Source organism: Rana temporaria, chromosome 1 (assembly GCF_905171775.1).
Source record: "Rana temporaria chromosome 1, aRanTem1.1, whole genome shotgun sequence".
In the NCBI taxonomy this organism is placed as follows: domain Eukaryota; kingdom Metazoa; phylum Chordata; class Amphibia; order Anura; family Ranidae; genus Rana; species Rana temporaria.
The window spans coordinates 215,661,575-215,687,019 of NC_053489.1; the positions used below are offsets into that span (position 1 = coordinate 215,661,575).

The following is a 25,445-nucleotide window of genomic DNA, read 5'->3' on the forward strand; positions in this document are numbered from 1 at the left end:
GACCGTCGTTCTGCTTCTCTCCCGAACGATCGGTGGACCCAGCGGACATTGAGTTCGCCAGACCCGCTGATTGGCTCCCATTGTGTTCAATCACTTAGGGGGTGCATGAGTTTAGTCAGGCCTAGGGCAGCACAAAACCTAAATACACCTCTGCTTACATCCCACAAAACCAATTAGTCACCTGATGTGGCTAAAACCAAAAGACAGACCGGTCATGATACACTATCATTTTCATTAAACCTATGGGATAGATTGCTGAAACCCCATAATTTCAAATCCCTACACTCTCCCATGGCCCAACTAGCTGGCAACCCAGACTTCACCCCAGGTCTCAATTCCCAGACCCTTGCTTGGTGGACAAACAAGGGTTTGATACGCAAAGCTGACCTCTGTGATCATAGGGGGATTCTATCACAAGGAACCCTTCAAGAGAAATACCTTCTCCCACACTCAGAAATGTTTTATTATGTGCAAATGGTGCATTTTCTGCAAACCTTAAAATGTGCAGCTGATATAACCACGTCCACCTCAGTAGAGCATTTATGTCGATCCTTTAATAAGCACACTGGCTTTATTTCCAATATCTATAGTATATTGACCTCTACTCCAGAAAAATTGTTCCACATGAAGAAGAATCTAGCTGAATGGTCCACAATGTCACAGTGTGAGTCAAAATCATACATAAATACCTCATTAATTGAAGCAAATTACAAAATTTTGCTCAGATGGTACATGGTACCGACAAGAATAGCTTAGTTTGTCCCAGGGGCTTCTCCCTCCTGCTTGCGAGGATGCGGTTTGGAAGGCACGGTGATCCATATATGGTTGTCCTGCCCCAAGGTAAAATGTTTTTGGATCCACCTTTATAATTTCATCTTCTCACTTACACAAGTGAATTTAATTAAATCACTGCAACAAGCCCTTCTGTGACGCCCGATAGAAGGCACACCTAAACAGGCAGGGAAACTTCTAGCCTTTATTTTTACGGCAGCCAGAATAGCAATTGCCAGATCACAGAAGACACCCACGATCCCTTTCGACCTGGTAAAAAATAAGTTAACATGGATCATGGTAAATGGATCATGGTAAATGAATGCCTATTGGCTATCCTACAGGACAAACTAACCCTATTTGACAAGATATGGGAACCCTGAATAAAATACTTGTCTGACCCTTTGTGAGAAATCAGGGATTGACCAAATTAATCTTAGGAAGTGCACTTCCCTCTCTGATATTCTTTTCTACTTTTCCTTTTCTTTTTCCGAAATTGCCTATGGTCTTGGTCTTCCCCCCAGTGTGGAGAGTGGTGGAGGGACGAGGAAACCAGGGTATATTCATAGTTACCTTTAAGGCCCCGTACACACGGTCGGACAAAATCGATGAGAATGGTCCGACGGACCGTTTTCATCGGTTCACCGCTGAAGTGGCCTGATAGTCTGATGTGTGTACACACCATCAGTTCAAAATCCGATCGGGCCAGAATGCGGTGACGTAAAACACACGACGTGCTGAAAAAAACAAAGTTCAATGCTTCCAAGCATGCGTCGACTGAGCATGTGCGGGTTTTGAACCGATGCTTTTCTGTACAAACCATCGGTTTGGTCCGATGGGGCAGCGGTCCATCGGTTCAGTTTTGAAGCATGTTTTAAAATTTTGGACCGAAGGAAAACAGACCGATATACACACGGTCGGTTTGGTCCGATGAAAATGAACTTCGGTTCATTCTCATCGGACCAAACCGACCGTGTGTACGGGGCCTCAGGCACCGTACAGACGAGCTGACAGTCCGATGAGAACGGTCCGCCGGACCGTTTTCATCGGACATGTCCGCTGGGAGAGTTCGGTCTGATGGCTGTACACACCATCAAACCGAAATCCGCGTGGACAGAGAACGCGGTGACGTAGACGACACCGACGTTCTCTATCGCGCGAGTTCAATGCTTCCACGCATGCGTCGAATCAATTCGACACATGCGCGGGATTTCGGTCCACTGGTTAGACGTACTAACCAGCGGACATGTCCGCCGGACAGCTTCCCAGCGGACAAGTTTCTTAGCATGCTAAGAAACATTTGTCCGCTGGAAATCTGTCCGCTAGCCTGTACACACGATCGGATCTGTCCGCTGACACTGGTCGGCGGACCAGTTTCAGCAGACATGTCCGGTCGTGTGTACGAGGCCTCAGACTACAGAAATGTTATTCAATTGTGTTATCATTTTATCCTTTTTGGAATTGGAACAATATGATAACAGATGTGCAGGCCGGAAGAAAATCATTTACCTTTCTGGAAAAGTCACACTGTATAATTATACAGAGATATAGTAAACAGTTTAAGCCTAAATATCAAAAATGTTTTGAAACTTTCAATAAAAAACATTGAAACAGAAACGAGATGCTGCACCGACCCTACAACTCAGGATCCGATGTCTGTTGTATTCTTCTATTATTCTATACTGAATAATATGGCAACAACAACCCTCTTATACTGTGATACGTGGGCGAAAGACCTCGGGTCTGCCCCACAACCAGAAGACTGGCGTAAAATGTGGGAGGCCTTTTTTCACGATCGTGTGTAGGCAAGGCCGTTTTAATGATCGGGTTGAAAAAAACGTTCTAGACCCTTAAAAACGTAATTTTTTACAACCCGAAAAACGGTCGTGTGTACGCGGCATTATTGATATTTAACACCAGCTAGCATCGCAAAATGTCTACCATTATACCCTACCAACTGCTTTAGAGGTTGTTCAGATATGGGCGACATGAAACACATATGGTGGACCTGCCCCAAGGTTCAGGAGTTTATGGATTAGGGTGTACATGCTGGTCGATACGATTCTCCATATCATTTACAGAAAGACCCATGGGAAGCTCTTCTGCATAAACCTATCGCAGATGTTTCCCATTGGAACGCACCCTAATTACTAATTTCTTTATAGCAGTGAGGCAAACAATAGTGTGGTCGAGGAAAATGCCACTTCTAAGTTTTGAAGAGGTTAAAAATTGAGCCCATGAAACGATTATAAACGAAAGATTGACAGCAATCCTGGGGGATATGTACGACAAATTTCAACGGATCTGGTAACCCTGGTTAGACCACTTTCCTCCTTCTCAAATGACCGCCGATTCCTAGAACTGTGATGGTCCTATGTGACACAGCCTAGAACCCCTGGGGTACCCGTTTCCCGCCCTCTTCTTTCTCTCTCCCTTCTTCTTCTATTTTTTCATTGCACAAATCCTTTCTTTGTTGGACTTTTGTAGGATCCAGATGAGCAACAGAGGCCACAGTCGTTTATTTTCCTCGCCCCTCCCTAAAAGTCCCCCAATTTTTTATTTATTTTTTCGGCCTCTTGCTTAAATCTTCTATTTGGGTTACAGAGATGCTTTGGCATTTTCTGTGAATGTTCGCCTTTAACATTACAAACTGTTGCTTATCTCTCATTAATGGACTCCTCGTAAGATTTGCTCTGATCCAGTTATGCTGTGTTATATGGTCGTTGCCTTCCTAGCCCTAAATTTAGGGAGGATTATTTGTTCAATGTGTATCAATGCCGTTCATCACTATTTTGACAATGTAATGCTTCTACTTTTCCTAATGTTGTAAAATTCAATACATTTTAGTAAAAGAAACTATGGGGAAGGGGTTGTATTTAAGGTTGCCACTTCATTCCTTTTAAACCAAATGAATATTAATTACACAGGTTATAAGGCTAATTTAATTCAGATAAGGCACTGATTTTAAAGGGGTTGTTAAGTCTCTTAAGGACCCCCCCCCTTTTTTTTCTTTCCTGAACCCGATCTTTCCAGGGACGACAACAAGTCCAGCAGCTCCGGCCACGGTTTCGGGTCCTCATTGGATAGACTGATAGCATCAGGAGTCATGGGCGGGGCCAAGTCCTGCTGTCTGTGTCAATGGACGCAGCAGCAGGACTGGTCAACGCGCCCCCACGGGTGCCCCATAGAAAGCAGCTCTTCGTGAGGGCACCTGATGAAGAGGAGAAGCCAGGGAAACCCAGAAGAGGGGGATCGGGGTTGCTCTGTGCAAAACCCTTGCACAGAGCAGGTAAGTATGACATGTTTGTTATTTAAAAAAAAACAAAAAACTTTACAATCACTTTAATTAACTCTTTAATAAGCCACAGAACCTGTGTAATTAACATGTGTTTGGTTTTAAAGGGATGAGGTGGCAACCCCAGTTGTATAGAGTCGGTCTGGACTTTGGTCCGGCACACCCATGTCAGATAATGGCTCACCCGTAGAAGGTTCAGAGATAAGGAGCACCACCCTCTGAAGAGGTGGAGCTCTAACAGGAACAGTTGGGACTGAAAGAGGAAGGGGTGGGGTTTACAGATAAAGGGTGGATCTTAAACAGGAAGGGGTGGGATAAATTTATATGGGGAGCACAAAAGCAAAACACACCGCTGACTCCCTGGCCACACCTCCCCAGGGATTGGCTGAGGTGCCACAAATAGTTATACTGTTTATTTGACTTTCAGGCCCCCAATAATTCTAGAATCCTCCAGAATACAGAGAGAAGCAATCAAACCTGCAACCTGTGAAACACAGAACAGCCCGAAGCAATCAACCACTCCACTGGTTACAGAAGGACCAAAAAGAACCAAACATACCCAACATCCTAGCAACTGAACTACACAAAGGCAGTATGTTGCCTCCACCCGATTCACACGGGAATGCGGAGGACATTCTTGTGCGATTCGGCCCTGTCTGTTGAGTAACAACACTGCTGCACAATTACATTGTAGAACAAAGTGAACAATAAAGATTATACGGGTCAGTGGGGACTGAGCACAGCTACTGATAGAGACTGACAGACTGCAGGTCATCTTTATTTAGTCCTGACTGAGTCCCACTCTATCAGTCTATCAGCCTGCTACACATTGGATAGGAAGTCTGGTGCTGCGTGTGTTTATTTGTCCGCCGTGTGTGCGCACTTCTCTCAGTGACATCATGTGGGAGAGAGAGAACGCTAGTTACGCTCCGCCCACCCTGATCACCTGACGCACTTCTCTCTCTACAGCGCTTGCGCGCTCTTCTCCGAAGCCGTCGGGAACGCGCGTGGTGTTCGCCAGTCACGAGCGCGCAGCCGCGGCCTCTTCGCTAGTGCAAGTTCGGTACCTGCTGGCCGTGTGTCATCTATGTGCCATGGGCTTACCTCTCCAGGACTCCAGCCACTCCGCACCCTGAGGCCCGGACGCCATGTTGTGTGAGAAGCTGCAGAATCGCCGCTAGATAGACCCTGGGCCCGAGCCCCGACCCCCCGGAGGAGCAGCAGCTGAAGCCGCCGCCGCCATGGCTGAGCAGACCTATTCGTGGTAAGGGAGGCCCGGTGCTGGGGGTGAGGGGGATGGGGAATATGTATGTGTGATGGAGGCTGGGCGGAGGGGACGGCCGTGCTTTGTTTGGGCCCCGGAGGTGGGATGGGAGGGGGATGTGTACAGAAGGTCGTTGTGGTCTCGGAGTCCCAGGCAGGCTCGGCGGTGGTTAGTGAGGTGACCCCGGGCGGATGTGGTGGTGGAGGGGGGCTGTGTGGGGAAGATGGCGTATGGATCGCACTCATCGGCCTGTGGATTGGATGGGGCTGGGGGCGATTCTTTACCGATATCGCCCGATAGATTTGTAAACAAAGGATGGATATGAATGCATCAGCCCCTTCTCCCCCGGGGGTCTGCCTCCACACAGCTGGGGGGTGGATGGGCACAGGACACCCTGATCGGAGCGGAGTTGTGTTTTAGGGGGGCCCCGGATGGCTGTAGATTTATATATAGAAATGGCTGCCTCTGGTGATGGTAAGCAGGTAATCCACGGTGGGTGCAGATCCCCCCCAATCACACAGGCCGACCCAAGAGCAGGTGCACATCATGGTTCTGTTTCTCAGGGACTTGATGTGTCCATCAGATTACAGGACAACCTACCCATTACAGGCAGTACCTGGACTTACCCAGGTATCTTTATTTTCCTTCAACCACTTAAGACCGGAAGGATTTACCCTCTTAATGACCAGGCCATTTTTATTTATTTTTTTGCGATACGCCACTGCGTCACTTTAACAATTGCGCGGTTGTACCCAAACAAAATTGCCCCCCCCCCCCCCCCCACAAATATAGCTTTCTTTTGGTGGTATTTGACCATCTCTGAGGTTATAAACAAAAAAGCAACCATTTTGGGGAAACATTTTTTTTTTTTTTGTACCTTTTGCTGTAATATCCCCCAAAAAAGTAAAACAACTTCATCAGTTGAGACCAGTATGTATTATACATATGTTTGGTAAAAAAAAAAACAAGCAGTGTATATTGGTTTGCACAAAAGTTATAGCGTCTACAACATAGGGAATAGATTTATTGCTTTTTTTTATATTTTAAACTAGTAATGTCAGCGATCTGTGATTTTTAGCGGGACTGCAACATTGCGGCTGACCGGAAACCTGACATTTTTGACACTTATTTGGGGACCAGTGACATTATTACAGTAATCAATGCTAAAAATATGCACCGACATTGCACTAATGATACTGGCAGGGTAGGGGTTAACATGTGTTCCCTCACTGTGTGTTTACTAACACTATGGCCCTTTCCACACAGGGCGGATCTGTTGCAGCGGATTCCGCCAGCTCAATGAGGGAGATCTCTCCGCTGAGCCGGCGGATGACGGGTCCATCTTTGCTCACTGAGCGGGGAGGGGCTTGTCGAGCTCCGCTGTTTGCCATGGAGTGATCAGATGAAAACGGACAGCATCAGATCTAATCCGATCCACCAGGACGGATGGCGAACGTATCACCATAAGCCTGGTGGTCACCGCTGACATAAGACTTACGTGGAGTGCCCTTTCAGGTCCACCGAAAAAACTGACAGGCGGATCTCAATGGTCCGCCTGTGTGAAAGGGGCCTATGGGGGGTCTGTGTGACTGGTGAAGCACAGATCCTGTCTTTCTGCTAAGCAGGAACACTGATCTGTGTGATCTCCCGTCAGAACAGAGAGTTGCCTTGTTTACACAGGCAGATCCCAGTTCTGTCACTGTGGGGAACGATCGCGGGTATCCAGCGAACTCATCCGCTGGTCAATGGGAGCGCACGCACAAAAGCGAGATCCCGCGCGGACGTACACCTACGGCGATTTGCGGTCGTGAAACCATGCCGCAGTTATATACACACTGATGCATTTACATTGCTAGTAGTGTTGTATTTGATTGGGTAGAGAGGGGGAGGTTCCTGCCATCATTCACCGAATTTACACCACATGCAATCCAATGTGTTTTTTTTTTTACTACATCAAAAACGCAACGAAAGTAGGTTATATGGGTCTTCAATGACATGATTCACAACAGTGCTTGCAGTTCCAGAAAAAAGTAGAACATGCTGCATTTTTCCTGCACTGGAATGCTCTAAAACGCACAGGAACACGCATGTCCTTAAGGTTGGGGGGAAAAAGGGGGGGGGAATGCAAATGCACTGGACTGCATCTGGAACACACGTGTCCTTATTTAAGAGGGGGGGGGGAATTGCACTGGAATGCGTCAAAACACGCATGCACAAAAGCATCTGGAACCCACCCAGACTGCGTTTCTATGGTGTGATCTGGCCCTTAGTGTCAATATTTCTGGCTTTGTCTTTATACACCCCAGATCTCTCCATAGAGAGTATCTGTAACTGCCCATTGCTATCACGCAATATTGAAATGACCTGTGATCACAATAAGGCTGGGTTCACATATGTGGTGCAGGACACTGCATGTGATTCGGATCGCACCACATATCAAATCGCATGCAATGTCTGTGCATTGTGATTTGAGCCATTCATTTGTACAATTCAAATCGTACTGGTCCTGCACAAAAAAGGGTGCAGGACCATTTTTCCCCACGCTGGCGTCTGATTGAGTGGGTATTCACATTTATGCGATCTGGTTCTGTCAATTGCACGGTTTTGCAAACAGTTCTTCTGGGGTGTTGCTAAGTTGATACCCACTGCGGTTTGCATAAACTCTGTGCAGGAAATGCACAGTATTTGCTGCGTTTCCCACACTGCATAAATGTGAACTATGCCTAAAAGTGATCAAATTTTTTTTTTTTTAAAGCAACAGTGTAAAAATAAATATTAACCCCCCCCCCTTTTTTTTGCCGACTGGCTCCTGTTCCTTTAAGGGTTCTAAACACTGAGGCGGAGGTGGGCATTCAGGATACTGCTCTGGGGGTGTGCTCTCAGCACTGTAAGTGGTTTACACAGGGCTGCATATATGTGGCTGCTCAGCGTGAAGGCCCACACACCAAATAGACCCTATATATGTGTGTGGCCAGTGTGATAAGGTTTAAAAAAAAAAAAGTAAGCTTCCCTGTGCACGCGAAGGCTAACGCACATGTAGTTCCTGCACGTATGCACATATAGCAATCTTCCCTTGTGATGTATCCCCACATACTTCAGATCATGGGCAGTAATTCTAGCACCAGAGCTTCTCTGAATCTAAAGTGGTAACCTGTAAAGGCCTTTAAAATGATGACTATGTATAGTAAAATTTGTCGTTTGCTGTGTTTTTGTGCATTCAAATAAGTGTTTTTTTCCAAAAATATTGCATTTGAAAAACTGTTGTGCCAATACTGGTTGATATAAAAATTGCAATGCTCACTATTTTATTCTCTAGGGCCTCTGCTTTTAAAAATCTATTTTGGGGTTCGAAGTAATTTTCTAGCAAAAAATACGTATTTTTACATGTAAAGGAAAGTGTCGGAAAAAAAGCCTGGTCTTCAACACTTGCTGACCAAGTGGTTTACCAGAGTTATGGCTGCAGTTATCAGCCATAACCCCCAGTATTTTATTTTTTATTTAAGGGGTAATGTAGATTTGAGGTCTTTTTGACCCCAGATCTCTCCATAAAGAGCACCTGTCATATTTCTTTCTATTAAGATGGATGTGTACATTCCTTGTAATAGGAATAATAGTCATATAAACGGGTAGTGGAAAAATAAAAAATAAAATTGATGCTTGTGCGCAGAAGTTGCGTACCTATATGTAAACGGCATTTGCACTGCACATGTGAGGTATCACGCAAACGTTCGAGCGAGAGCATTAATTCTAGTGCTAGAATTATTGCTCTCGCTCGAAAGTAACTCTAAACAGGTAATGTATAGATATTTTTAAAGCGTCGCCTATGGGGCTGGTGGCACATCACAGAAACTGATTATAGACCCCCATTCTAATTCAGTGGGGAGTCAGAAGTGCAGCTCCTGCTGTACATTTCAGTAGCTATCAGTGGAGTTTACAGAGCTCCCAAAGTAATAACAAATTAAGGATTGAATCTCCTGTTTATTTTATCCCCTCTTTTCATTGTTTGCTGGTTTATTCACAATAAACATACTTGCACACCCAGTGCTGTTCTGTATAAGCCTAAAATCCCTCTGCTGCTCACCAGTTCCAGCTCTGCCTTCCCTTCTGACATCATCAGGAGGGGACTGGCTCTCACTGTTTTTTGCTGCTAACCCCCAGATGTCGCGCATGTGAAGCAGCATCCAGCCCTATGATAGCACATGTGTATTTTCAAATAAATGAGACTTTGTTTGCTTAAAGCGGGGGTTCTCCCTAAAAAAAAATGTTTTTTCTTCTAGCATCTCATTCAGCATAGTAGCGTGAGCTACAGTATGCCTTTATATATTTTTTTGGCGCCGTACTCACTGTGTAATCGCGTATTAAAGTTTCCGGGGAATGGGCGTTCCTATTCAGAGGGCTCGTGATTGACGGCCGGCTATGGCGCGCCACGCTTCACGGAAATAGCCGAAATAGGTGTTTGCTCTACACGGCGCCTGCGCAGTCAGCTCCGATGTCTGTGCGCAGGCGCCGGGAAGAGCCGAGACCTACTCCGGCATACTGTAGCTTGCGCTACTATGCTGAATAAGATGCTATAAAGTTGTTTTTTAGGGTGAAACACCGCATTAAACACTTGCCCACCAGGCCAATTCTGATATTTCTCTCCTACATGTAAATATTAGGGCCAAAACAACCAAATATTAGGGCCAAAACAACCAATCGATCGACAACTAATCGATTATGAAATTAATTTGATTACAATTTTCATAATCGATTTATCGGCCATTAACATAATGGGGTTAAAAAAACTAAAAATAGCCCTTTATAGTACAAAAAAGCAAATCGCTTCTGTAAATATTACTTTCACTGTCCCACAGTAAAAAAAATGAACCCCCTTACAGTAGTGATTATTTGCTCTTTTTGTACTTATTTTTGTTTTTTAACACCATTATGTTACTAAACATCTCAGGCCTGGGTCACACCTCTGTTTTTTTGGTGCTTTTTGCAAAAACGCACTACAGTTCAGTTACATGTTTTCCTATGGGACACGTTCACATCCATGATTTTTTTTCAGCTGCTGCGTATTTGGTAAGGGTAAGGATTTTTAACACAAAACTGTGCTATTTTTTTTTCTTTTTTTTTCTCGGTTCAATATACTTCAATGGAGAAGCTGCAGAAAAGCATGTAATGTGTTTTTTTGCGGCAATTTGTGTTTTTGTAATCAGCCCAACAAATTGGCCCAATTTAAAGGGTCACTAAAGGAATTTTTTTTTTTAGCTGAAATGATTGTTTACAGGGCATAGAGACATAATAGTTAACTGATTCCTTTTAAAAATGATTAAAAAATAGATAAAAAACAATCATATAATGTGCCTGCAGTGTAGTTTCGTTTTTGTTGTTGTTTCCTGGTTCTCTGATGTACAGAGAGCCACTAGAGGGCAGTCAGCCAATAGAGAGCAGTGATACTTTGTCTAAAACTCCTCAGCACCAATCCAGTTTCGTTTTACACACAATAATCACATTAGTGACCACCGTGAGAAATCTCCCAGCACTGTGGTTATCAGGAAACAGGCAACCAGGAAGTGTCCAGAACAGAGAGGATTTACAGCAACATTAAAAGCAAAAACGAACAATGAGGACATGAAACCAGGACTGCAGTAAGGTAAAGGAAGCTATTTAGCTAAAAAAAAAAATTCCTTTAGTGACCCTTTAAGGCTATTATCCGATTAATTGAAACAATAATTGGCCAACTAATCGATTATGAAAATAATCGTTAGTTGCAGCCCTAGTAAATATCATCCTTTTTTTTTTTTTTTTGCTAGAATATTACACAGAACCCCCAAACACTGTTTTTTTTTTTAGCAGAGACTCTAGAGAATACAATGGTGGTAATTGCAACTTTTTAACTCTTAACTTTCAACTTTTTTTTAATTTTCATGCTTTAAAAAAAAACCAGTAAAGTTAGGCCAATTTTTTTTGCATAATGTGAAAGATGAAGTTGCGCCGAGTAAATAGATACCTAACATGCCACGCTTCAAAATTGCACACGCTCGTGGAATGGCCCCAAACTTCGGTACTTAAAAATCCCCATAGGCGACGCTTTAATTTTTTTTTACTGGTTACATGTTTTGAGTTAGAGGAGTTCTAGGGCTAGAATTATTGCTCTTGCTCTACCGATTGCGGCAACATCTCGCGTGTGGTTTCAACACCGTTTTCATATGTGGGCGGGACTTGCGTATGCTTCTGCGTGCGAGCACACGGGCACCTTAAATTTTATTTTTTTTTTTAATCTGACACTTTTAAAAAATAAAAATATTGATCACTTTTATTCCTATTACAAGGAATGTAAACATCCATTGTAATAGGAATATGACAGGACCTCTTTATAGTGAGATATGGGGTCAATAAGACCCCATATTTAACTTCTAGGCTGGGAAGCCTAAAATCCAGAGGCCGGGCTTGACGTCATAACATCGCGCCTGGCCTCCGACGATCATAGAGACTCCGGTGACCATCTGGTTGATCTCTATGGTGTACATCCGGGGCCGGCGGATCTGTTCTCCGACTCAACGGTTGCAGCGGTGAGTCGGTATCAGCACTGGAAGGGGGGGGGGGCGTAAGAACGATCAAGCAGCTGACCAGCTGCTATGATTGTTCTTATGGCTTATTGTGTAGGGAATCGCCGGCTGAAATTGCCAATATCTGAATAATGCCTGTAGCTGCACCCATCATTCAGATATATCGGCTCAAAGCCTAGGGCGTCTTTAGATATCCAGCTGTCGGCAAGTGATTAAAGTGATACTTTTTTCACTTTTATTTTTTATTTTAAGAAACATATACTTGCCTCCACTGTACAGTTAGTTTTGCACAGAGTGGCCCCGAATGCCGTTTTCTGTGGTGCTCGCGGCTCCTCACATCAGATAAGCCTCTAGGAGAAGCGTTCTCCCGGGGGGTTACCTTGCGGGCGCACACCTGTGTCCAGCATTTAGTGTCCATAGCCGCCGAAAGCAGGACTCAGTCCCGCCTTCTGGTGCCAGCATAATTGGATTTGATTGACAGCAGCAGAAGCTAATGGCTGCGCTGCTACCAATCTGTCCAACCAAGAGCCGAGAACCGCGGGCACAGAGACAGCGCGTCTTCGGCGTGGGACATTTCAGGGCTCAGGTAAGTAAATCTGGGTGGCTGGTAACTGACAGTTTTTTCACCTTCATGCATAGTAATAAATATAATAAATCCTCCCATCACCTCTGTAACATAATGATATGTAGTTGCTAGAGACAGCGTCCATCTTCACCTGTCTTCCTTCCAAGTCCACAGACTCTGGCTGTGTGACTGTCCGGAGCCACATTGACATCACTCCCGCACATGCATGGGGGGGCCGTCATTCATGGGACGGGTATCTGAAGGAATGGCACAGGAGGCCGTTCTATCAGTGCGCATGCTCCGATGTCATCAGCTGCATGTAATATCTCCTAAACCCAGGGATTTTCAAACTACGGCCCTCCAGCTGTTGCACAACTAAACATCCCATGAGGCATTGTGGCACTCACAGACAGGAATAGTCTTACTGGGAATTGTAGTTCCTGAACAACTGGAGGGCCATAGTTTGGAGGTCCCTGTCCTAAACAGTGCATGTTTAGGAGATAGTTACAGTACCTATAGGTACAAAGTATGTCTTTGAGTTTACTTCCATTTTAAGGGTGTAGTATTGGTGGGGGGCTGTGAAAAGCAGTTCGGCTGCTATTTTTACTGCCCCCAAATAGCAAGTGTAAGCAAGGCCCTTAGGCCAGATCTCCTGAACAATTTGCAAGTAGATAGTCTTATATTGTGCTGCTAATATTGAGCCTTGCATTTTGCCATTATATGGTTAATTAGACCATGTTTCCAAATGTATAATGTGCAAAGGGTGTCAAAGCTTTGATCCCTGACTCTCAGGATTAGCATAATGTTGTTCATGTTCTTTCAGTTTAGTTTAGTTTATAAAAAAAAAAAAAAATCCTTGTGTGTATTCTGCTCTTGTATTTTTGGAGTACACGGTGTAACAATATTTGAGGGTACTTTCACACTGATGCATCGGCGGTAAAGCTTTTTAGCGGCACTTTACCGTTATTTGTGCTTTGTAGCTGTGCTTTTTGACTGCTAGCGGGGTGCTTTTAACCACTGCTAGAGGTTGAAAAAGGGTTAAAAGCGCCGCTCTGGTACTGCCTATTGATTTCAATGGGCAGGGGCACTTTAGGAGAGGTGTATGCGCCTCAAAGACGCTGCTTGCAGGACTCCCCCAGTGTGAGAGGAGAGGCGCTTTGCAGGTGCTATTTTTAGTGCTATAGCGCCTGGAAAGCACCTTGAGTGAAAGTAGCCTTCTAAACCTTTTTTATATTACTTGATATCGGCTGCCAACGTAGTGGAGCATATATTACTTTTGCAGAAATGTTTCTCAATACATTTGTAGATTTTTTTTTTTTATAGTGGAACATTTTTATTGTGTTTGTAGCAAAGACTTTTTAGAATGGTTTTTGTTTCATTTGTGATTCTTCTGTTTTTTTTTTAAACTTAATCTCAAGTAGATCTCGTTCTTGCAATTTTTATAGTAGTTGTGTTTTTATTTAATTGGAGAATGTTTGTATGTTTCTTAGTGGCAGAACCAGTTACACAGTTCTAGGCAATCGGTTCACATTTTTTTTCCACTCTAATCTCAAAAAACAAAGCTTAGACTTTAGTTATATTTTAGAGTGGTTGCTGGGATCATTCTCAAGATTTTATTGTTTGGGTCGCTGGGGAGATTTGTTTATGATATCACTGGGAATAAAGGTGGCAAGTACTAAAAATGTAACATTTTGAGTTTCCACCAGAACAGAAATAAAGGAAAAAACTTTCAGTGGGGACAATTTGTTCCTATGAATCGGACAAAATTGGGTGGGTGGCCCTGTTGGCAACATCCGGATCAACAAGTTTTTTTTATTGTATTTTTTTCCATAATACTTTTGTTGATGCAGCTGGGTGAGAACGTGTCAGATGAGCAGCATCTGCATCTATACAGATGTGGGCACTGCTTGGGTATTCTGGCAGAATAAAATAGCCCAGAGCCCGCAAATTCATTTATCAGTGCTGCTTAGCATGAATGGAGAAGTCTGTGTGTTTCAACTTAAAGCTGAAATTTGGATATGTAAAAAGTCCTCCCTTGCAATGGCCCTGTGCCTGCACTGTACAGGTTAACTTCTTGTTTAGTGTAATAAGATTTCTTATACTACCTAGTCTTCCAATTCTCCCTGCAATGGACTATTCTCGACATCCAGTGCAGGGCTATGGGTCCCTGCATTGGTCTTGGTGATGTTAGAGGACATTGGACCTCTGGCATGCAGGGGACAAGAGGCTACAGAGATAGGACTAGCAGAGGAGCCTGTGAGATCGGAAAATCATGTAAGCAAAACTGATTTTATTTTAACGAAGCGACACGTTTGACATTTTATCATTGGTTATGATAACGTCTGAATTTTGTTTAATCGGATGATCAGAAACAAAGTGCGACTAGACATAGGGTCACGCAATTAGCATGAGACCAATCACAGCACGAACCAGAAAGTGCCGGTAAACATCTTTCCTTGGTTCGCGCTGACAAGGAGAGACGATCAACGGCTCTCCCTGTCAGAGGGGGGCCTGTGCCGATAATGAGCACACTGATTATCGGCAAAGCCCCATCAGATGTGCCCATTAGAAACGTGTCAGTGCCCATCAATGCTTCAAATCATTGCTGCCTTTTGGTGCCCATCAGTACATATCAGTGCCCGTCGGTGAAGCAGAAAACAAAATTTTATGACAAACGAAGAACAATTTTATTTCATTTTTTTTAATTAATTTTTTAGTTCGGCAAAAAATAAAAACCCCAGTGATGATCAAATACCACGAAAAGAAAGCGCTGTTTGTGGGAAGAAAATTATAAAACGTTAGTTTGGGTACAGTGTAGCATGACCGCGCTATTGTCATTTAAAGTGCGACAGTGCTGAAAAATTTTCCTGGGCAGGAAAGGGGGGGGGGGGACTGCACGGTATTTAAGTGGTTAAAGAGGAGCTCCAGTTGTTTTATGTTTATTTAAAGTTGGCAGCTACAAAAAGTGTAGCTGCTTCCTTTTGATACACATGCTCACCTGTCCCAGTACCCAGCAATGTGGTCACCCGAACCATCACTTCTCTTCCCAGAGTCGGCATTTCAACTGTGGGCACCCGGCTGTAACAGCTTCACACCTGGGTGTGCACTGCACATATGTGAGCCACCTCTTGAGTGGTCCGGCAGTCTTTTGGGACCCATGGCGTATTTTAGAACACTGCAGGGAGTGGAGAGGAGATTTGAACTTGGATCCGCTCCCCTGTGCCCCCCCCCCTTCCAAAAAAGATATTGCATCTTTCTACAGTACTTGCTCATAAACTAATGTGTATGTTGGGTGTGCAAGAAGACCTTCTCATTGCATTAAACAGGACATTCCTATAGCTACTTGTTTTCTGAGGTTAGGGAAGTGAAAGTGTGAAGGGGAAGCTTTACCACAGCAGTGCATGGCTTGCTGCTGACACTGATTGTGTATTTAATACAAATCGCTAACATAAGTTTTCCGCTGCGCTTTTTATGTTGATGGTATGCATGTAGTAATGCGCCGCTCAAAGTTTCAATCCAGCCTAAAATAATTCCCGTGCTCTGCTTCAAAATAGATTCTTGCACTGGATTGTGAGAAACCCCCCCCCCCCCCCAAAAGAAAACACTATATAGTTTTAGATACTGGTACCAGCGGATATACCCAAGTAAGTGATAATTTGAAGCGGAACTTAAAAGTGGTTGTAAAGCTTTGTGTTTTTCTTATTAAAAACACAACGACCATAACTATACTTGCCTGCTCCGTGTAATGGAGAAACATTTTAAGCTGAATTAAATGCTCACTAGGTCCCGGTCAGTGGTCCTTTGCCAGCATCTTCTTCGGCCATCTTGATTGGCGCTGGATGATGTCATTCTGGCACACAGAGACTGTGCACGTGCACCTCAATTTACAGCAAGCAGGCGGGTAGGGGCATTATATTGCATGTTTCTAATGCTATAAAAGTTGCCTTCTTGCTGTTTATTAATGTGGTAGTAAACATACATTTTTGCGGCATAATTTCTGTTCCATGCTTCACATCTGAAGCTGACATCCTATTCGCTGCCGTCTTCTGCATCTATGCTGTAGTTTACTTCTGCGCTTCCTGTCAGTAATGGCTGAACTCTCACGCATGCACATTGTTGGCCAAGCCTTATTTATTTTTATTTTTTTCCGGGATTGCTATTAAAACAAAGTTCAGCATGTTTGAATTGCACACCTGCGCCAATGTTTACACCCCTGTGACGTTGCAAGTCACAGGGGGTGTTTGAGGAATTTGTGAATGGAGATGTATTCTTGCCACATTGAAATGCAATGCCTCAGAGTGAACGACACACGGCATCTTCCAGAAAAGACTGACAGCACACAGATCATGCCGTGAACAGCCACTAGTATGCACATGTGCAGGTGACATCATTGTTTCAGAGCCATTTAAATGGAAGAAATCGCAATGGAGAGTTTACTACCACTTTAAATGGAGCTTCAGTTCCGCTTGAAACGCCTGTTGGGTTTTTATTGCTGTCTGTCCCTGCTTGGTTTTTCACCTTCTCTGTCTTGCTGACTTTAGTCAATTGGACAGAAAGTAATGAAAAATCCCAAATTCTACAGCAGTCAGCAGAACACTGGGTCCTATGAGAACTGATAAAATTGGGATCTTTTTCTACTTTCTTTTATGTCGATGGGACGGAAAGTGGAGGTAATACTTGGGGGGGGGGGGGGGGGGGGGGGAGCCTGCTCCAGGTGGGAACCCAGATGAATATCCTCCGTTGCAGACAACTCAGGTGCAGGCGATGCACTTGGCAAAGCAGGAACAAAGATTGTCTCTGGACAGCCGCACTCTGAACAAATTGTAGCCTTTTATTAAAAGGACAGCACTACAAGTCACAGCAAAATATAACCTGACCCCTGACGCGTTTCGCACGGAAACTAGTGCTCTCGCATTTTTTGTTTTAAATGCACGAGATGGGACACAGGCCTTCACGCGTTCCATCGCACCCTTGCGCAGGAGGACGTGCATATTTAAATGGTGGCTAGGGAGCAAAGACTATTTGCAGTGGTCAGCTTTTATTCATTTATGTGAAACCTTTATCCCAAAGGGCAAGAAAATTGTCTTGTAACTGCTTAACTGGCCTGGGCCTTAAGTAGTTAGTCAAGTCTATTTAAGCTCTCGTTCACACTGCTTTGAAATCGTGGAAAGTCATCTGAACGCGCACAGTTTCAAAGTCGCATTTCAGTCCGACTTCGGTAACGACTTTAAAGACATCTGTGCCGTTCACTCATAGATGTCTATTGAAATTGCTCTCGAAGTCGCCAAAAGTAGTGCTTTTGGAAATTAGTGTGGCACCACAAAGTCAGTGTTGCGCTGATTGTGATGCTCCTATTGCTGTAAAATGGGCTCCAATTTGACCTGTCAAATTGCGCCACTGTGAACGGGGGTGTTTCTTCAGATATAGCAACCCGTCAAAGTGTAACGGAAGTGACTTTTCATTGCCGCCATCTTGCTACACCCCGCACTCGTCCATAGTAAGGATACAATGAGAAGGGGTACACTTTTTTTAAATTTTTTTTTATTTTTTTTTAACAGTAAACTGACGTTGTATAGTGAAATACAGTACTTAAAACTTCGTCTTACTGTTTAGATCAGGGGTGGCCAACCAGTGGCCCGCAGAGCCCTCTGATGTGGCCCGCGACCTCCTGCTCTGGAATGGTGGGTTGGCAAGCCCAGATCGCAGATTGCCGACCCGTCATACCACAGCATCAGTGTTGTGAATGAAGCTGGTGGTAGAGGAAGAAAGCGGCTGCGGAGCAGAGCCCACTAAGCCAATGTTTCCTCTACAGCACTGGCTTTTGCCACAGGAGGAGTCTATGGCAAAGTTCAGCTAACCCGCAGGATAGACACTGGGTAAACCGCAGCACAGTGTGAAAGTCTTGGGCCCTTTTCACACAACCAGCCCCACCAAATGGGACCCTCAATTCACCTCTTCAGAGAGTCAGGTGTCCGTTTACGCCCGCCTACCTCCAATCCGATTAAACAGAAGGGAATTCATCCCCTTCCATCAGGGCGGATCAGATGGCCTATAGAGTAGCCGTGACCTGTCATTCGCCCGCTCCGCACATTGTGGCCCGCGACTGGTTACCAAGTTGCTTAAGTGGCCCTCACTCTTCAAAAGGTTGGGCACCCCTGGTTTAGATGTTGAATTTTAAAAGCTGTGGCAAGCGTGCTGATCTTGCAGGTTTGACAATCTGACAGAAGTTCGCTGCTTTTAAAATTGAACATCTTGCAATACCTTGCAATACTTTGTCACACCGTATTTGCACAGCGGTCTTACAAGCGCACTTTTTTGGGAAAAAATATTTTTTTAAATAAAAAGACAAGACAACAGTAAAGTTAGCCCAATTTTTTTATTTTTATTTTGTGAAAGATAATGTTACGCCAAGTAAATTGATACCCAACATGTCACGCTTCAAAATTGCGTCCGCTCGTGGAATGGCGACAAACTATTACCCTTTAAAATCTCCATAGGCGACGTTAAAAAAAATTCTAGAGGTTGAATGTTTTGAGTTAGAGGAGGTCGCTCTACCAGTCGCGGCGATACCCTCACATGTGTGGTTTGAACACCGTTTACATATACGGGTGCTACTCGCGAATGCGGTGGCTTCTACGCGTGAGCTCGACGGGGCGCGTTTTCTGGCTAACTTTTTTAGCTGGCCCCTAGATTCCAAGCAAATTTGTCAAAGCCCTATAAACCTACACGGTTTAGGACATATTTCCCGAAAAGATTACATCGATTTCTATGTTGCATGCGCGGAGTAGACATCTGCGCAGGCGTAATGAAAATGCCGGTTTTATGAATCGATAATGCCAGCTTTGACGGCTCCCGCATGCATGTGCGTAGTGACATCATCGCCGCACCGGTCACTCACAGCGCCGGAGTGGCGATGCCCGGATGTAACCTTCCAGAAAGATGGAGACGAGGATGGCTTCGGGGTAAGTAATTCATAATGAGCTAGTATGCTAGCTCATTATGCCTTTGTCTTGCAGGTTTTTATTTAAAAGAAATTCTGGGTTTACAGCCACTTTAAAGTAAACTACAATACATTACATTTTTGTTTTGGAGTTTACAACCACTTTAAGGTTAACGCTAATTTGTTGAGCTCTTTGAATAGTAAGCTTTGTTTTTTTCCACCTGGAAACAGCCGATTTTATAAAGTAGTCCCAGCCCCTGTGTCACAGGGTGTGAGATTTGTTGCACGAATAATGAGAATGTTGTGTTTGATGTGTAAATCGAGATAAACTGTAGGTGGGCCTTCTTGACATAAATGCAGGTAAATGTTGAGTAGCTGTGAAGTCATCTCTTTAAAAGACGGGTGAAAAAAAGGAGTTCAGTAGAAGGTGTGGGTATGGGTGAGGCAGACGTCATCAGTGGGTTATAAAAGTGTAATGTGTGCTGCTTGAAATGTCATGTCTGTTAATTTTAACTTTTGTTATTGTATCTGTTAAAGTGTGATATTAAAGTAGGCCTAAATCCTTAAAGCGTTTGTTACCACAACACTTCATTTTGCGGATATGTACCTGCTGTACAATGTTTTCTGTATGAGAAATTATACTGCTCTTTGTACTGCTTCCTTTGTGTGAAGGCCCTGGTGATCCTGCCAGTCCCTCTGCTTTTCTATTAAGCACTGACCACACTAAGCAGGAGAACACACTGTGGTCAGTTCTCTAGCTATGCTGGGAATTCACGGGAACTCGCAAATTATCAGAAACAGATGGAATGTGCACGAAAGAAGCCGGACTGCGAGTCGGCTCTATACAGCGCCTGCGCACCGACGTTCGGCAACTGGTGACATCACTAAGGGAGCTAGGGAGGAGGTGGAAGCGTTATGGGAGGAGCTACAAATGGAGGAAACTAAGGAGAAAGTAATACTAGGAGTATGCTATAGGCCCCCTAGCCAGAGGAAAGGGTGGAGGCAGACCTCTTTATCTTTAGTTTCATTATAATGGGGGGATTTTAATTATCCAGACACAGACTGGGTGGAAGGAACCACACATTCATCTAAAGCTCGTCGGTTCCTAAATGTCTTGCAGAACAATTTCATGGGTCAGATGGTAATTGCACCAACTAGAAACAGTGTTACTAGACTTGCTGATTACCAGCAATACGGACCTGATCAGGGATGTGGAAAATACTGGGCAATTTAGGAAACACAGGTCAATTAGTATAAATAACATAAGGAGACACTGAATTTCAAAAGAACTACCGTATTTATCGCGGTATAGCGCGCACCCCTAATTTTGACCTTTTTCCTGTAAAAAAAAAATGTTATTACATTTTAATACTTGGTTTTAGTTTCTTGCCCGGCGTCCATCGGCGGCCTCGTCTGGTCCGGCGGCCTCGGCGGTGTCCTCCTGGCTTCTCCCGCGCTGTCTTCATGGCGAATCCCCGCTTCTCGCGCCCAGTTTAAAGCCTCCGCCGACGTATACCGAGCGCAGTACACTCACGTATATTCGGCCAGGCTCGGCTTCTCACGCATAAACGTCAGAGCGTGACTACGAGTGAAGCAGAGCCTGGCCGAATGTACCCGAGTGTACTGCGCTCGGTATATTGCGGCGCAGGCATTCAAACTAGGCGCAGGTATCGGCGTATATCGCGCACCCACGATTTTGCCCTGATTTTCAGGGCAAAAAAGTTTGCGATATACGCCGATAAATACGGTAACTTCCCTAAACTACAATCCTTGCTAGAATATAATAAATTGGGATAAAATCAAAGGAACAAAGAACACAGATGAAAAATGGGTATGCTTTAAGAGCATATTAAATAAGTTAAATTAAATAAATCTAAAAGAGCTAATAAAAGTCCCGGGTGGCTTAACTTCAACATAAAAATGCATAAAAAGCAAAGGAGAAGGTCTTTAAAAAAAAAAAAATACAAGGCTGAGGGATCATCAGCATTCCAACTGTAGAATGCAACTGGAAATCGAATGCCGCATACACACGGTCGTTTTTTGTGATGAAAAAGACATTTTTAAAAACGTAATTTAAAATGACTGTGTGTGTGGGGAAAACGTTTTATGTCTTCTGAAAAACGACCAAAAAAAATTCGAACATGCTTCAATTTTTTGTCATTTTTCAAAACATCGTTTTTTGTCATAAAAAATCACCGTGTGTAGTTAAAACAACGTTTTTAAACCTGCGCATGCTCAGAAGCAAGTTATGAAGCGAGCTTGAATGGAACAGAGTGCCGCTGTATGTGCTGAACATAACCGCGCTTTGCTAGAGCATTTTGAAAAAACGATGGTGTGTAGGCAACGTTGTTTTTTAAAATGAAGTTTGAAAAACTTTGTTTTTTTTTTTCTTGAGAAAAAATGAAGTTTTTCTTTACAAAAAACGACCGTGTGTACACGGCATTGGGGTGCAATTAGGGTTGCTAACATAAAATACGAAAGGCACATAGCGGAGGAGAGTAAAAAAAAAATCCCAAGAAATTCTTTAAAGCGGGGGTTCACCCAAAAAAAAAAAAATTTAACATGACATTGAGCCGAGTTGTCAGAATGACAATCGCCTTTTTTTTTTATTTTGCAGTACATACTGTATTTTCACCGCCACTTCCGGGTATGTAATCTGCGGGACTGGGCGTTCCTAATTGATTGACATCCTTCCGACCGGCGCATACAGCGCGTCACGATTGCCGAAAGAAGCCAAACGTCGGTGCGCAGGCGCCGTATAGAGCCGACTCGCAGTCTGGCTTCTTTCGGCAACTCGTAACACGCTGTATGCGCCGGTCGGAAGGATGTCAATCAACTAGGAACGCCCAGTCCCGCACATTACATACCCAGAAGCGGCGGTGAAAATACGGTATGTACGGCAATGAAAAAAAAAACAGCCTAATGTCATTCTGACAACTCGGCTGAATGTAATGTGAACATATTTTTTTGGGGGTGAACCCCCACTTTAAGGTGTGCAGCCATCCGTACTCCCTCCACATACCTCTCTGTTTGGCTCTGTCTTTGGGTCTCCGCCTGTCCCACTACTACTACTTTTGGCAACTTTGGGGTGCGATTTGTATAGACATTGTTGCAGGAATTCACACAGATGTCTCTGAAATTGCTACTGAATGCAGACTGACATGTGGCTATGAAATCGCACAAGTTCAGCTGAACGCACACAATTTATAACCCGTTGTCGGTGTGAACCTAGGTTTTAAGGCCTAAAACAATTTTAGGTACCACAGTAACCTAATCGTATTGTACAAGACCCAGGCTGAGTATTCATAGGCTGGTTTATAGGCTGAGACCTTCAAGTGATTGGACACACTAGCAAGCTTTTGAATTTGTGCATGGACAAAAATGACGCTTGCGCTACAGATATTGGGTATAGCTGTGCACTTGTCACTGAGCAATCATTCCGGGACCTTGGTTCATGGTTGACCTGTAAAAAGCTTTTAAAGCATCACCTTTTTGGTACAGAAGTTTGTGGGTTTCACTAGCTTAGTTTTACATTTTGATGTGTTTGGTATCTATTTTCTCTCTGCAACTTCCTTTATATTTTAGCAAAATTATTGTGAAACAAATTGCATTTCTATGCACTAAATTTTACTTCAGTGTACTTATATTCTCAGTAAAAACAAAAAAAAAAACTTGATAGACCTGTATGTGAATATCACTATATATATATATATATATATATATATATATATATATATATATATATATAAATATATATATATATATATATAATATATATATATATATATATATATATATATATATATATATATATATATATATATATATATATATATATATATATATATATATATATATTCAGCATCTCTCCTGCTTTGATCCTCCATGCTCATTGGAGAGCTGAGCTGTGGGGGATGGGAGCGGCCATCTCAGCGGCTCGCTGAGACTGCCGTCAAAGAGACTATAGTAGTTCTTAGATCAGAGGTCAGGCTTTAACCCATGCAGTGCCATACCTCATGGTTGAACACAAACAGAAATTGACAAAGAAATGTGACCATTCACCATCAAACTATGTAATGCACGTCTTACAGGTGAAAAACAAAACATACAGGTAGGACAGTTTATAATTGCCTTTTAGGTGTTACGAAAGTCTATTTAAAAAAATGATATACAATTTTAAATAACAGGTTATACTCGCCTGTTTTGTGTAATAGTATTAGAGCAGCCCGGATCCTCCCCCGCCGGCGATCTTGGCTCTCCTCTTCTTCGTGTCCCCATAGCAAGCCACTTGCTATGGGGGCGCCCGGTGCCTGCTCGCTCCTGAGCCTGCGTGTCTACGACACATTCAGTGGGGCTCAACCCCACCCCCTTCTCACTGTATTTGTTCTGCCAGCGGGTTGCAGATGGAGCCTTCCCCACTGGCAGAATACAGTGGTCACTGCTGATGGCTATTGCCGCTGGCAGTGATCAGGCAAAAATACAGAAGGGGCGTGACACTAAAAGTTCTGGAAAGGAATTTTTGACATGAAATGTATTTTATTGATTATATTTATATATGTCATTGATATATCTCACGCTATTTTAATTTGATTGTATCTTCGTCTTTTATTGAAAATAAACTTAAAACTTGAATGAAAAACAAAAGTTCTGGCAACCGGTCAGTGCTCCCAACCATTGGCTGAAAACGCTGACCAGGGTGTTTTGGTGGGGGGAACAGAACACAAAATCTCAGCAGGGGAGATTGGTGTACTAACATTGGATTGTTTAGTACAGCGGCTCTCCCTGAGCGCTGCTGATTTTTTTTTTTTTTTTTTCGTTCAGCCCGCTGGGTTAAATAGAGGACCAAAAAATAAATAAACTAGTGTGTATCAGGCTTTACTCTCTTATCACAGTGATAACCTCTTTTGTGACACCATGCACTAATTCACTGAAGGCAGATGAACTGCACAGAAATGGCTACCTGCAAAGTAAATAGTGTAAAATGTCAATATTCCAACAACATTTTTTTTCATAATTTTTACATAAAGCAAGAAAGGGTTAGAACCCTTTCTGGGTTTGTGCTGGCAGCCAAATGCCAACACCCCCCTTTGTTCAGATGATATGTCTGTAGTGTAGTATACACCACTGACCCAAAATGTTTTCCTCTGATAAGCCTGCACTCTTGGCGTCAAAGGTGCTTCCGCTCTTCAGAGGCTAAACATTGGTGTTTCAGCAGCTCGTGACTGACATCAATGGTGGCTGTGCATAGCTATACTGTATATTCAGCTGCCTCATGTCTTTACAAGCTATCGAGGCACGGCTTGTATATCTGTGTAGCTTTTTGGAAGAAATACAGATTTTATAGTGTGACCCATGTAAAAGAGAGAAGAGACCAGACTTCAGCCATTTCATCTTGACCTGGCTTTGTTTGGGATTTAGCCTGTTTTATTGCTTTGGACACAGGAGTGCTGTTCCAGTTGTAAATGTGTGTTGATGGTTATTGTGTGCCTCGGGGTGACATGCTCGAGCTGGTCTTGGTTTGTCTGTAGTAGGTGACTGCAGTGGGAGCCTTGACTGTTGTGGGAAACAGAGGGGAATGTGTTCATTGTCCTAGCTCACAGAGGTCCCTGTGTTTTGGCCTGGCATTTCTGAAGCTGCTCAGTGGTGGAAACCCCTGCCTGCAAAATCGACACAAATAACTCAGAGTTGGCAAACTAGTTATTAAAATTGATTTGGCCTCAGAGCTGCAAGTTCAGAGGCAGGATTGGGTGGTGCTTTTTGTCTATGAATGGCAGATTCAGTCTGTGTATGTGGGTGGAAGCTGAAGTAATTGTGGTACATAACTATCGCAGACTTATTTACCTTGTTTTTTTCCTGGATGGCTGCAAATATACACATGTGTAACATTTTAAAGGCCTGTATTTTTAGGCTTTACTGTTTTGAAAGGATAAGTTCACTTAAAAATATATAATGCACATTCATCAATGAACTAGCGCAGAGCTCAACAGTGGCCTGGCGGGTCATTGAGAACTACAAGCCGACAGCCGCAAAGGTTTTCCCAGTCATAGAACACGATG

General features: G+C 43.7%; 1 protein-coding gene across 2 annotated transcripts in view; it reads left to right on the forward strand.

The window, feature by feature from the left end:
* Positions 1 to 5,029: 5,029 nt before the first annotated feature.
* Positions 5,030 to 25,445, forward strand: part of SPPL3 (signal peptide peptidase like 3) — a 40,563-nt gene continuing 20,147 nt past the window's right edge. For both annotated transcript variants that reach the window (XM_040350010.1, XM_040350018.1), the window contains exon 1: positions 5,030 to 5,330. In XM_040350010.1, the coding sequence (XP_040205944.1) occupies positions 5,308 to 5,330 (23 nt within the window). In that variant the 5' untranslated portion in view covers positions 5,030 to 5,307. The remainder of the gene's footprint in view (positions 5,331 to 25,445) is intronic.